Source organism: Echinops telfairi, unplaced genomic scaffold (genome assembly GCF_000313985.2).
Source record: "Echinops telfairi isolate 266 unplaced genomic scaffold, ASM31398v2 ScPeMD7_7458;HRSCAF=8496, whole genome shotgun sequence".
In the NCBI taxonomy this organism is placed as follows: Eukaryota; Metazoa; Chordata; class Mammalia; order Afrosoricida; family Tenrecidae; genus Echinops; species Echinops telfairi.
In genome coordinates this window covers 27,921,857-27,933,639 of record NW_022111358.1, presented here as the reverse complement: position 1 = coordinate 27,933,639, position 11,783 = coordinate 27,921,857, and the positions used below count along the sequence as shown (strand labels likewise).

Here is an 11,783-nt window from a genome sequence, read left to right as displayed (position 1 = left end):
ACACACACACACACACACACACACACTCACTCCCAAACTCAGGAGTCTTGACACACGCAGCTTCAGCTGAGGACAGCTAAGACAATGCATCAGCTCGAGAATTTTCATATTACCACCAGAAAGCTTATATATGCTTAAAATGCAAGGGCTTAGACAAAGACTATGACTGGGAAATAAATATATTCACAATCTGTAACATTGTTTTCCTTTGCCACCCCGCCCCAGGTAACAGACGAATCTCTAAAATGTCAGAGTGCAGCAGCACTCATGCTGTGGACACAGAACAGTCCCAAAGAAATTCTTTGACCAAAGTGTCCTCCAAATCTCCACGAGGGACTTGCTTGGTTTCCTGCATCATCCTTTTTCAGTCCTTCTTACTCCAACCCAACGTTCTTAACAAAACACATGAACCCAAGAGGCAACAGGTGCACATCCCACAACACACACCTGGATATTTGCCAGAGTATTTGTAGGAGACACAGAAATGGCAAAGGTAGTATAAGAAACTTAAAAGGGTTGGTCTACTTGGTCCTTGTTATGGGTAAAAACAAAAAGACTCAAGGACATTTTTCTGTGCTAATGTTCTCACGTCTGTAGATTAAAATTCACTGGTTTCAAGTAAAAAGCTCATACTTCTTTCAGGGCCTGAAAATAAAGTTCAAAAATGAAGAGTTCATGGCTCCACAAATGGCAGCTGACCGCTTTCGGGTGGGGCGTTAAGAGTGAGAGAAGAGGTTAGGACAATCCAGTTGCTAAGATCGTCCCAATGAAAGTTTTGTCTTTCAGAGCATGTTCTACTTCCTTCTCTTCAATCTTCAAAAACACCTGGAAAAAAAAAAAAAAGGATTTCTTTCCATGCAGAACCCAGAAGAGGCTGTCACCACACAAAGTTCTATCGTAGGAAAAATTCCTCTCCAGAAGGAAACAAGTTAAATGCTGTCCTTTCTTCTGGTCACAACCCACTATTTTGTCCTGTAGAATGGAACTTCACGTCAGAGACAAAATCCTCCTTGAAAAAAACAAAATCGCCCTCACAACACCCTGGTCCCATCCTCAGACTTTAAACCCCACCGAACAAGAACCAGACTGTTTTTCTAGTTTTTCACGTTTCCCTTTGGCCAAGAAGTTCTCCAGAACAGGACAATGAGAAGCGCAGTCAGAAAGCAGCGGCTATACCTTGGTGAAGCGGGTTTCCTTGTTTTTCTTTAACCCTAAAATGCCCCTGGCCTCCAAGAGCCCTGAAAGTGACAAACACTCTGACTGGTCCACAGCTGTCACCTGCTGTTTCCGACAGACGGTACTGTAGGCTTCATATAACTAGGAGGAAATAAGGGAGAACAGGTGTTAGCGAAGTCACAACTTACGAGTTACCTTACAATCTTTTAGAAAACATGCGCCTGGGCTTGCATCAAAGCAATCTGGATTTCCCTTTTCAAGATGCTAAATTCTCAAGCACAACCCAAGAGAAGGCCATCAGCTGGCTATAGCACCAGAACTTAAAGGCGCCCTGGTGTCACAGTGGGCCATGCAGGGGCCTGTCAACCACAGGCCTGTGGCTCAAATTCACGGAAGATGAGGCAGACTGTTCCCAAGAAGGGTTACAGCCTGATACCCTAGGGAACAGTTCCGCTCGGTCTGTTCCAAAAGGGTCACTCTGAGGATTGGTTTTAGCTTTTACTAAACGAACTTAGCTTTCCTAAATCAGATCAGCTGGGGCCTAGTAGGCCTTTTGGAAAACATCTGCTCTGTGAAGCAGCTTCTCACCTCACCTCCGTCAGCTGACACTCCTGACTTACCTTCCCCAGAGGGACCTCTTTGGTTTTCAGCTGCCTGGTCAGGAGCAGAAAAGAGCAGACTAGGATCTTCTGCTGGAGAGGGAAGGAGTCTCGCTCTCCTTCTTGGCTCAAAGGCATCCCGTTCCCATTAACTTCTGAAATAACTTGAGATATGTGAGCAAGACCAATTCGCTTGGGAATCACAGGCTCAGAAGACAATTTACCTAGAAAGTAAGTAAATCAATCACGCTTAGTTGGATTTTTAAAATAGGGTTTATACATGTGTGGAGAGAAATGACACCAAGTTTTAGCTATAGCAGCAGTTCTCAACCCGTGGGTACCGACCCCTTTTTTTTTTGGGGGGGGGGTGTCTAACGACACTTTCACAGGGGTCGCCTGATTCAGCACAGTAGCAAATGACAGTGATGAAGGAGTAACAAGGAACTGTCTGAAAGGGCCGCAGCACTTGGAAGGTAGAGAACCACTGAGCTACAGGAAGTTCAAGTGTTGCTATATGGGGGCAGAGCAGAGGTTCCAACTCCCTGGAAGCCCAAAGATGAGAGGGGAGTCACATGTAGGGGGTGCATTGTGCCCCCAAACCCCTGAAAGTGTACTAGGACCTCAACCTTTGTACCCATGTCTATGTTTGCAAATAGCTGTGCTAATAACGTCATGTCAGAATAGAGTAGATTCTACCAAACGTCTTCTATGAAGACCAGGAGAGAGAGATGCAGGGGAGACTGTGATGACCAAAGCAGCCGCATCTTTAATGTGTAAAGGATTATCAAGTACTGCTCCTACCAAATACAGGGGAGACCCAGAGAAGGAGCTGCCACAGTGGAGACCCGGATTTGGACTTTCAGTCTCCAGAACTGGGAGAAAATAAATTTCTGTTCTTTATAAAGAACACCACCGTTTGTGATGTTTTGGGTATGGCAGCCCTAGGACATGAAGCCAAGAGTCCTGGTGGTGTAGTGGCTAGGATTTGGGTTATGATCCAAATGGTCAGCAGTTTGAAAGCAGCAGCAGCTCCCAGGGACAGAGACTGGGCTTTCTACTCCCATACACAGTGAGGTCTCAGAAACCCACAGGAGGTTCCGCTCTGAGGACGTGAAGGCAAATAGTACCATGAGAACGATGCCCCCATGACACCAGGTAGGGAGGGTTCTTGTCCTGGTCAGGAGAGCAAACTCTTTTGTCCTGTGGAACAGACGTTCCATCACAGACAAATCCTCCTCAGAAAACAGTCAACATCACACAGAAAACTACCAAAGTTCCTCCTGTCTCAAAGGTAAAGAACCGAATCTTAAAGCAAAGATGACGGCGATTGTCCGGAAATTAAGAGGAAAAAAGGGTTTTACACAGAACCCAACGTCCTGAGCCCAATGACAGGGCTCCCCATGTCTGTCAAGTCAAGCGCCACACCAGTCCTCCAGACGGCCTCTCCACATGACCTGTGAGACTTGGTGCACTTGCCCACGCAGGACAGCAGCACTTGTGAAGACGCCATGGGGCATCTTAGTAGACAGCACCATGGCAGAAGCAGCAGGCCCAGGACTGTGGCCCTATTGTTGGGAGATGCCAAGTGGCAAGATGGGGGAGGGATTGCCCTGAAGTCCCTGCCTGAGACGGATTGCAGCTCCGACAATTTTTGTCTACTTGACTACAATAAGCAGGATGCTGTAGACCACTAGCAAGCAGCACTAGAGAGCACTGATGAAATAAAATCTTCAAATTGAAAGGAATTGAGAGATCTGTTCTTGCTCCCTACCAGACAGCAGAGCCCCTTCTACAAAATCCCAACACGTGATCATCTCGCCAGCTTTGTTTAAGTATCTGCAGTGCTGGAGAACACCCTATGTTCCATAGAAACCTAGTGAGTTCTAGTACTGGAAAGTGCCTTCTGTGATTTAAATTGAAGTTAGGTCCCTGTAGCTTTCTGGAACCATTAAAAGTCAACACCACACATTCTAGAAGTCAAAAGACAGGAATTAGGTTAGTCTAATAATTGATGCCAAGAACTTACCTCCTCTTTTATATTGGAAAGGGTGAAAAAAAAAATCCCATTGATTCTGTTTACCTAATGTGTTTCTGCAGGCATTTAGGAAATTAGAGAAAGCTGGCAGCAGTAAAACCATGTTACCAGCCCTAATGATCATTGAGATCTTTAAGGTCCCTGAAAGCGGCTACAGTTCCCTTTCACGACAGGAGACTGCAAGTGCTGTGACTGGTGCTAATCAAATTCTAAGATTTACTATTTTAAATAGTAAAAAACAAATAGAACAATTGGAAAAGAGAAAGAAGAAACCAGCATCCAGTTTACACATCGGGATGTACTGCCTACCATCAATCAGCCCAAGCATGAAGTTTGGCTACTTCTTAAATATTGATTTTATTTTAACAAGTTGATGAAAAGAAGTTTTAAGTGGAACTATAGTGCTAGCAGCAAATTTAATCATTCCTGGCAGGTATAGAAGTACAGGAAGAAATCAGCAAATCAGATGGTCTCGTTTCAAAAGGTTAACACTGGAATCAAAGACTTAGAAGATACTTAGTTTAGGGCCACAGATGACAGCAAAGCGGAGAGGGATATTCCTCTTGTCATTTTTAAAAGTCTGCAGTGTGTACCTCACCCCTGCCCAAAGCCTGGCGATGTCCCGAGTTGAACTCCGCTCTTTCACCTGGCCGGCCTTCATTTACCAGGATGATCTCTCCAGCATCGAGACCTTACACGCACTCAACATACACACCCAGAGAAAAGCTGACCTAGAGTTTCACAAGCCAGAGCTGGCAAGGACACCTCCTTGATCCAGCCATTGATGTTCATGCCGAGGGAACGCTTTTCCAGTAACACGTGGAGGACATGGTGCGGGCGGGCAGACGAAAAGGACCAAATGTACAGACATACACATGAAACAGGCAGTTGTGGATTTCACTCTGTTCATTTCACCTTTCAGAAAAGCCAAGCTTCCAATACAGAAAGAAGATAAACTACTTACATTCAGCGTGTGGTTTGAGGATAGTTTGGCTTTTGACATCTGACTCGACAATTTCAATAGCTCGCCTATTAAAAAAAAAAAGATTCTACTTAAAACCAAGCACCTTAATTAAAATTATTTTCTTAATCATGTTTACAGACACACACACCCCCCCCAAACAAAACAGGGTTATGTCTCAGCTAAAAGGGACTTCACGGCTTTGAAACAATTCATGATAGGAGCATTTGAGAAACTGCAGTACTGCCGTTTCCTCTTGCAGATGTCAAGTAGGTCAGCACACATGCTGCCCACGGTCACAGCTTGGATATCGGGAAATGGCCTGGATGGGGAGAGCAAGTATAGTGGGGCATCTCAGAAGAGTGCGCTCAGCCCACATGTACTAGACCCAAGTGGGGGGCTCGGTTACAGCTGCCTGGGACTCACGGAGGCCGAACCTCCCCCGCCTGCATGGCCATGACTCACAGCTGCAGTCTTTCCCCAAGTTCCTTGCTGATGAAGGGACTCTCAAATCCAGGATCATGCCATCTAGCACTAGGAAAAGCTCTCTCCCACTGCTCTCTCCAAAGTACTTTGCCCACAGGAAGCCATAAGCCAGACCTGACAGTAGCAGGAGGCTGGACCAGCAGGCTAGCACAGCGAGTATCATTTTAATGGACCCAGTGTCCCCACTGGGAAGGCAGAGTTTCCATCAGTCAGCATGGCGGCTCTCCCCAGCAGGGGGTGCAGAGGGATGGAGGAGAGGGAGGCCTGGAGGAGAGGCAGAGGACCACCAACTCGAGGGCAGGGTGCTCACAAAAGCAAAGGAAAGGGGAGGGGAAGTCTAACGGCAAAGATGGTTCAGGTCCATAAATAAACCTGCTTGAGACCAGCTAATGGAAAAGTAAACTGGAGTCTTTTTTTAATACAAATGTAATTAACCAATCTATAATCACCACAGGGAGTGCCAGCAACATCTCATTTGTTTCTCCCTCCGTAGGTAATGGACTGATAATGCTTCAGACATTAACACGGTGGAAATGCAGAGCTCCCCACTGAGACACAAGCCCTCCTTTCTGAGCATAAAAAGTCGCAGAATGGAGCCTCTTAGGCCATAGTCACTTGAGTTACATGAGACAATTAACAGTATTTCTTTTTTTAATAAAAGCGACCCACAGGGCCATAACTCACCTGCAAACATCTAGCGCTTTGCGAACGTCACCCGACACAGCTGAGACTTTGCGGGCACAGAACTGAATGGCAGCATTATCCAGAACCTGCTCTCTAGACACCTTCGGACAACACAGAGAAAGGGACTGTTTGAACTAGATTTCCCTTCTCTGGAATCTAGGTCCCAGGTCATAAACATTTTCATAGCTAAGCCTAAACTTAATGAGCCACCCTGTTTCCTAAGACAGTGGTTCTCAACCTTCCTAATACCGCAACCCTTTCATCATACAGTTCCTCATGTGGTGACAACCCCCCAACCATAAAAAAACTATTTTATTTAAAAAATAATTTTATTGGGAGCTCATACAACTCTTATCACCATCCATTCATCCATCCATCGTGTCAAGCACATTTGTACATTTGTTGCCCTCATCATTCTCAAAACATTTGCTTTCTACTTGAGCCCTTGGTACCAGCTCCTCATTTTCCCCCTTCCCTCCCCGTTCCCCCCATACAATTATTTTTGTTGCTACTTCATCACTGTCATTTTGCCACTGTTATGAATCGGACGACCCCTGTGAAAGGGTCGTCCAACCCCCAAAGGGTCGTGACCCACAGGTTGAGAACCGCTGCTCTAAGAGCTACTCTTTTTGCCTAGAAGTAGATGGAGGTGTTCACGATGGGTTTCACACAGTTCAGCATTTTGCAGGAATATGGTAGATTCAGAAATGGGAAAAAGTCATTAGAATTCAGAAAAACCGTTTTATAGGCCCAATTTTTAACAGCCAAGGAAGCATTAGAGTGCCTCCTCTAATTGCTACTTTCATTTCAACACGTAGACAGCTGGTCAATAGAGCATGCGGAAATTCAGGGACGTTCTCTCACTACAACCATCAGAACCCCACCACTGGTAAGTAAAGCAACCTATGCAAATACCTCTGACCCATTGTTAGTAGGTTTTCCAGGAGCCCTGGTGGTGCAGTGGTTAAAACGCCCAGCCACGAACCAAACAGGTGGTGGTTCAACCCTCCCGGCGGCCCCAAAGGAAAAAGACGGGGCAGCCTGCTTCTGTGAAGATCCACAGCCTGGAACATACGAGGGGACATCTCCACTCTGCCTTACAGAGCTTGACTGTCTTGTAAAGTCGGACTGAACATGGAATGGGGCAAGGTTTTCCCACCACAGGCACCCCGAAGAACATATATTTTAGCACAATGGTTGGCACTCACTTGATTAAGCCGATCCTGCAAGATAGTGGCTATCTGAGTTCTGGTATAAGGTGGGAAGTTCAACAGCTGGGGCTTGTATTTTCCAATAGCTTGAAGCCTGGGCAGAATCCTGTCTGTAAGATCCAAGGTATTAGCAATACCTGAGGAAGAGATGAAGACTAATCATTAATCAAATCACCCTGGAAGAAAAACCAATCGTTTGAAAGTAACAGAAAATTCCCAGTTAGAATCCAGCACCCCAATGGCTTCACACCGGGCCCCCGGGAGTCATTAGTTAAGTCATGCATAGTCATCCCAGAGCACTCTTTTTAAGTGATATAGAAGGCATTAACACCAATCAGCAAGACCAGATTCTCCAAAAATTAATGATCTCTGAAATGTAGTATAATGTAATTCCTATTCAGACCTAAAGTACAATTAAAAATTACTGCTATCTTAACTTTCTTATATCGACCAGAAAGTACAAGAGTGGTTTTTAGATAAAGTGATAAGTAAGCTGAACAGAGATAATGGTGAACACTTTCAAGTCACCATGTAATGTTAGCGAACGAGCACTAACCAATCAACACCAATCGAGAACTGCTTAGCCACGGCCACTCAAACAGTGTGTACAATACGTCCTGCCCCTTGCTGTCCAGCTGGTCCATCTCATCCAACGCCAATACACTGCAGAGAAAGAAATCATTAGCATCTGGCTCCACCTTCCTAAACCTCCAATCTGCTTAGTCTGGGCTGACTTTAGGTTCCATTCCTAGAGCCCAGACCCGTGTGAGATCATCATCACTTGTCTGATATATAATTCACTATGGAAATGACATGACAACCTCGATCACAAAATGGTATCACCCGGGTATCTTCCAGTCATTAAAAAAAAAAAAAAATTTACCCCCTCCCCTTTGAAGTTTAACTGCCTCCTCTCACATAGCAAACATAGGAAATGTTCTTTATGAGCAAACTGGTGGCTCAGATGGGAATGTGTCTGTGGGCAATAGACCTTGCAGCAGTGCAATACTTACATCATGGGGCCCTTCTCTGCAGTTATATGTTTTTCCAACTTCCTCATCATGTCCTTCCCAGCTGGTCTGGATCCTCCTTCCTGGTAAATCTCTTGAGCAATAGCTGGGAATACAGCCTGAGCATTCTTCAAGGACATGCAATTCAGCATGATAGTTTTAAAGCCTTTCAGTTCCTTCTGGAAAAAATAAAATAAAACCCAAGAGTTACTTTGGCCTCTGATAAAGATTTGAGGGAAAGAAGAATGTTTTCCCGGAGCTAGCCACATACAAGACCGGAAGCTTCGCTTTCATTTGGAAAGGGAGAAAGAGAGAGAAAGAAAGACAGAAAGGTGCCCTTTTGGGGGAAAGTGTGAACCCCACGCCTTTGTTTTAGCAAGAGCACCATAATTTGAATCCTCCGAGTACCTCGAGGTCTCGCAGAATTCGGCTTAAGCAGGCAGTTTTTCCAGTTCCAGGAGCACCAGAAAGATAAAGACTTCCAGCTCTTTTCCCACAGATGTGCTCCCTCAGGAAATTCCTGATGACATCCATCTCCTTCTCCCTGGCAGGCAACCGATCCGGGACAGCTGTATTCAGGACCAGCTTTGCTTGCTGGTAGCAAGTGCCTGTACAGACGTGAAAGGACAATTAGGCACAACAGAAGGCCACTAGGAAGACCCACGGGTTTCACTTAGAGCCACCAGCCTTATTTATAAGAACGCACGAACAGCTGCCAACCATAAACGAACCTTCCTGCTTGAACAGTCCTATCCGGGCTGCCTCTTTCTCCAGCGGCCTTCTCTGCTCAGGCTGCGTCGCCCCCTCGGGGCCTTTCTGGACTGGAGGACGTGCCTTGTTTTGGGGAGCTCTGACCTGTTCTCTTTTCCTGGGAGACTTCGTTGTCGGCTGGTTGTCAAATACCAATCTGCGCCCCCCCCTAGGCATACGTGCGCTTGGGGGGCCATTTTCTTTCTTGCCTTGCTTTGGTGGCGAACAGGACGGTAAACGGGGAGTGTTGCATAGGTTGTCATCCCCTAAAACAGATGAAATTCGCATTTGTGACAGTGGCCAGTAAAAGGATTCCCAAAGACCTCTCCTTCCCCAGCAAGGGGGAAATTTCAACCTGGGATGGAACCACCACGACCAGAAAGAGAATGGGCTAGAAATCAGAGAACTGACCACCAGAGGGCACCCCTGAGTCTCACCACCCTCAGAGAATCCCCAACCAGCAAGTTTTAGTGAGAAGAAACGCTAAGACTGTTGGACACAGTATTTCACAAGCTGCGCACCACCAGCATCCTGGAAGGGAGAGGTCTTTTTGTTGTGGGGCTTCCGGTCCCCTGTGAGACGTTCTGTAGCACCTTTGGCTTCTCCCCACTGTGCCAGAAGTACTGGCTCGATTGCGTCACCACCTCAGTGGTGAAAACCACAGTGCCTCAGGACTCTGCCAAACCCTCCCTCCTCCCCATCAGAAACAACAGCTCGGCTTCTCCAACACAAGAGAGCACTGCCACCACTGCTCCACAACACGAACGAACCAACGAAAAGGTACCAAGGACGCCACCTACTTGTTTTCCTTAGTTTCATAAACATTTGAGACATGTTGCAAAATACCACAGGGTCATTTGAAATAGTGTCAGATCAGAGATCGGTATTAAGAAGAAACAGAGAGATTTGTCCAGAAGTTGTACCTAGGAGACAGGCAGCTTACCTAGACGTTTCCTGGGGCTGAGAGGCAGGATTTTTTCACAAGGAGAATGGGGAGGGGCTTGAGCATTTGCGAGCTCTAGTTTGGTGTCCCGACAGTTTTTAGCTTTCTCCGATGTCCGAGATAGCTTCTTTTTTGGAAAATTGATTATAGCCTGTGTCTGAGATCGGGTTTGAGGCATAATGGCAACTCGGCTATATGGGAGAAAGAACAAGACAGCCAACTAGTATGTAAACCAAAAGGGGGAAGAACACAACATTTAAATAAAACAAGCTTTAATGACATAAAATTCACCTATCATTTAATTCAAGTTTAAACATATTTAAGGGTTGAGCAATCACCACGATAATTTTAGAACATTCCCTTACTTTTTTCACACCATCAATTCTCTTATAATGATTATGTGCTAAAATGTAATATTTGGGGTGCATTGGATTAAATCATTAAATTAACTTGTTTTTGTTTTCTAACTGTAGCTAAAAGAAAATTTACAGTTATAGATCATGATTATAGCTTGCATTCTTGTACTCATCATTAGCTCAATTCCCCTCAACCTCTGGCATAAAAACAAGAAATTATTAATCCAGTTACTGTGTAAATCCAACTATCCTGGATTTCATATAAAGAAAAACATACCAAAAAAGCTGACCAAAACTAACAACAGAACCTCAGTTGAAAAGGTAACAGAAAATAATAAAAACGAAAACAAATTTAAAATGGGTCAAACGGGAGAACAAAAGAAATGGCATTAACTTTTCACCTAACTACCTCTGCATCAGTCTAGTTTCCAAAACACTGTCTGCTAGCAGGCTATTCACGGCCCTGGTCAATGGTCAGCGGGGACTCCGCATGTGGGGACCCTGCGAATGGATGCTGGGCTTCCACCGTCACCCGTGGCCTTCTGCGAACTGAGTGCTCAGACTCTAAGATCCAGTACGAGTCCCTCCTTCGGTCCCGGATCTCATCACGGGCAATGCTTGACTCACACAAGCTGTGCGTTTTTGCGGCGCGCGTTTTAAGACCAGCCCGGCACGCCCCAGACGCCGTCCTTTCTGACAGCGGGACATCATCCCCCCGAAGTCGCCTGACACAGCTGTTCGCCCACGGCAGGAGTCAGTTACGTGACACCAATATTTCTGCGTCCTTCCCGCTGCACGGCCAACCTAAACGATGGCTACCCACGGAGCGGACGAGGCAGTGGTAAGCATTTTGCAGATATTAACTCAAGTTTTGGAAGGACCCCGGAGGCAGGTGGGTTTGAACCGCCGACTTCGTGGTTCGCAGCCCAAGTTGTAGCCCCCGCACCATCCCCGGGCCCCAGAGAAGGTACAGCGGCCCGACGGGACCGCGGCGGCGCAGCAGCCTTCGGCAGGGAGACCCGAGAGCTCGGCGTCTGCCAGTCCTGCCCTGCGCCCTGCACGCCGTGTCCCCCCCATACCCACCCGCGCCCGACACCTCCCCCTCCCACAGCCCCCGGCGCCTCGGCGCACGCACTGCGGTCAGCTCCCGGCGGAGGATCGGCTCGCCTCCCCTCCCTCGCCTCGGGCTAGCTCGGACCCCGCTCCCCTCGCCTCCAACTCCGCGGCCTCCCAGAGCACCTTTCGCGTCCGCAGTCCTCACCTTCCCACCTCACGGGGCTTTGTCACCTCCGTGCAGGCGGTTTTCCGTCTCGCACACGCAGCTGCTACACCGACGCCGACAGCAGCCGTCCCACCGCGCTGGCGCCAAATCTGCAGCGTTGCGGCGTTCCTGCCTCCCGCCAAAGCCAGACCAGGCTTCTGATTGGCTATCGCAGGAGCACGGCGCGCCACAGCCCCCGCCCCCTTTCCCGCGCCTCGTACAACTGGAAGGCCCAGAGCCAATGAGACTCTCAGGCCTCGGCGCCACTCTGAGGCCACGCCCACGGGGCCCGGACGGCATCCGCATCCGGG

General features: G+C 47.3%; 1 protein-coding gene across 1 annotated transcript; it reads right to left on the bottom strand.

Annotated features, from left to right (window-relative positions):
- Positions 1 to 161: 161 nt before the first annotated feature.
- CDC6 (cell division cycle 6) lies at positions 162 to 11,552 on the bottom strand. Its single transcript, XM_004707449.2, has 12 exons — positions 11,473 to 11,552; positions 9,856 to 10,046; positions 8,894 to 9,178; positions 8,571 to 8,770; positions 8,166 to 8,341; positions 7,709 to 7,815; positions 7,150 to 7,289; positions 5,942 to 6,042; positions 4,775 to 4,839; positions 1,797 to 1,999; positions 1,177 to 1,317; positions 162 to 825 (listed from the first exon to the last, which is right to left on the bottom strand). The coding sequence occupies exons 2-12, from the start codon at positions 10,031 to 10,033 to the stop codon at positions 736 to 738; spliced, it is 1,686 nt and encodes a 561-aa protein (XP_004707506.1). The 5' UTR covers positions 10,034 to 10,046; positions 11,473 to 11,552; the 3' UTR covers positions 162 to 735.
- Between the last annotated feature and the right edge of the window lie 231 nt (positions 11,553 to 11,783).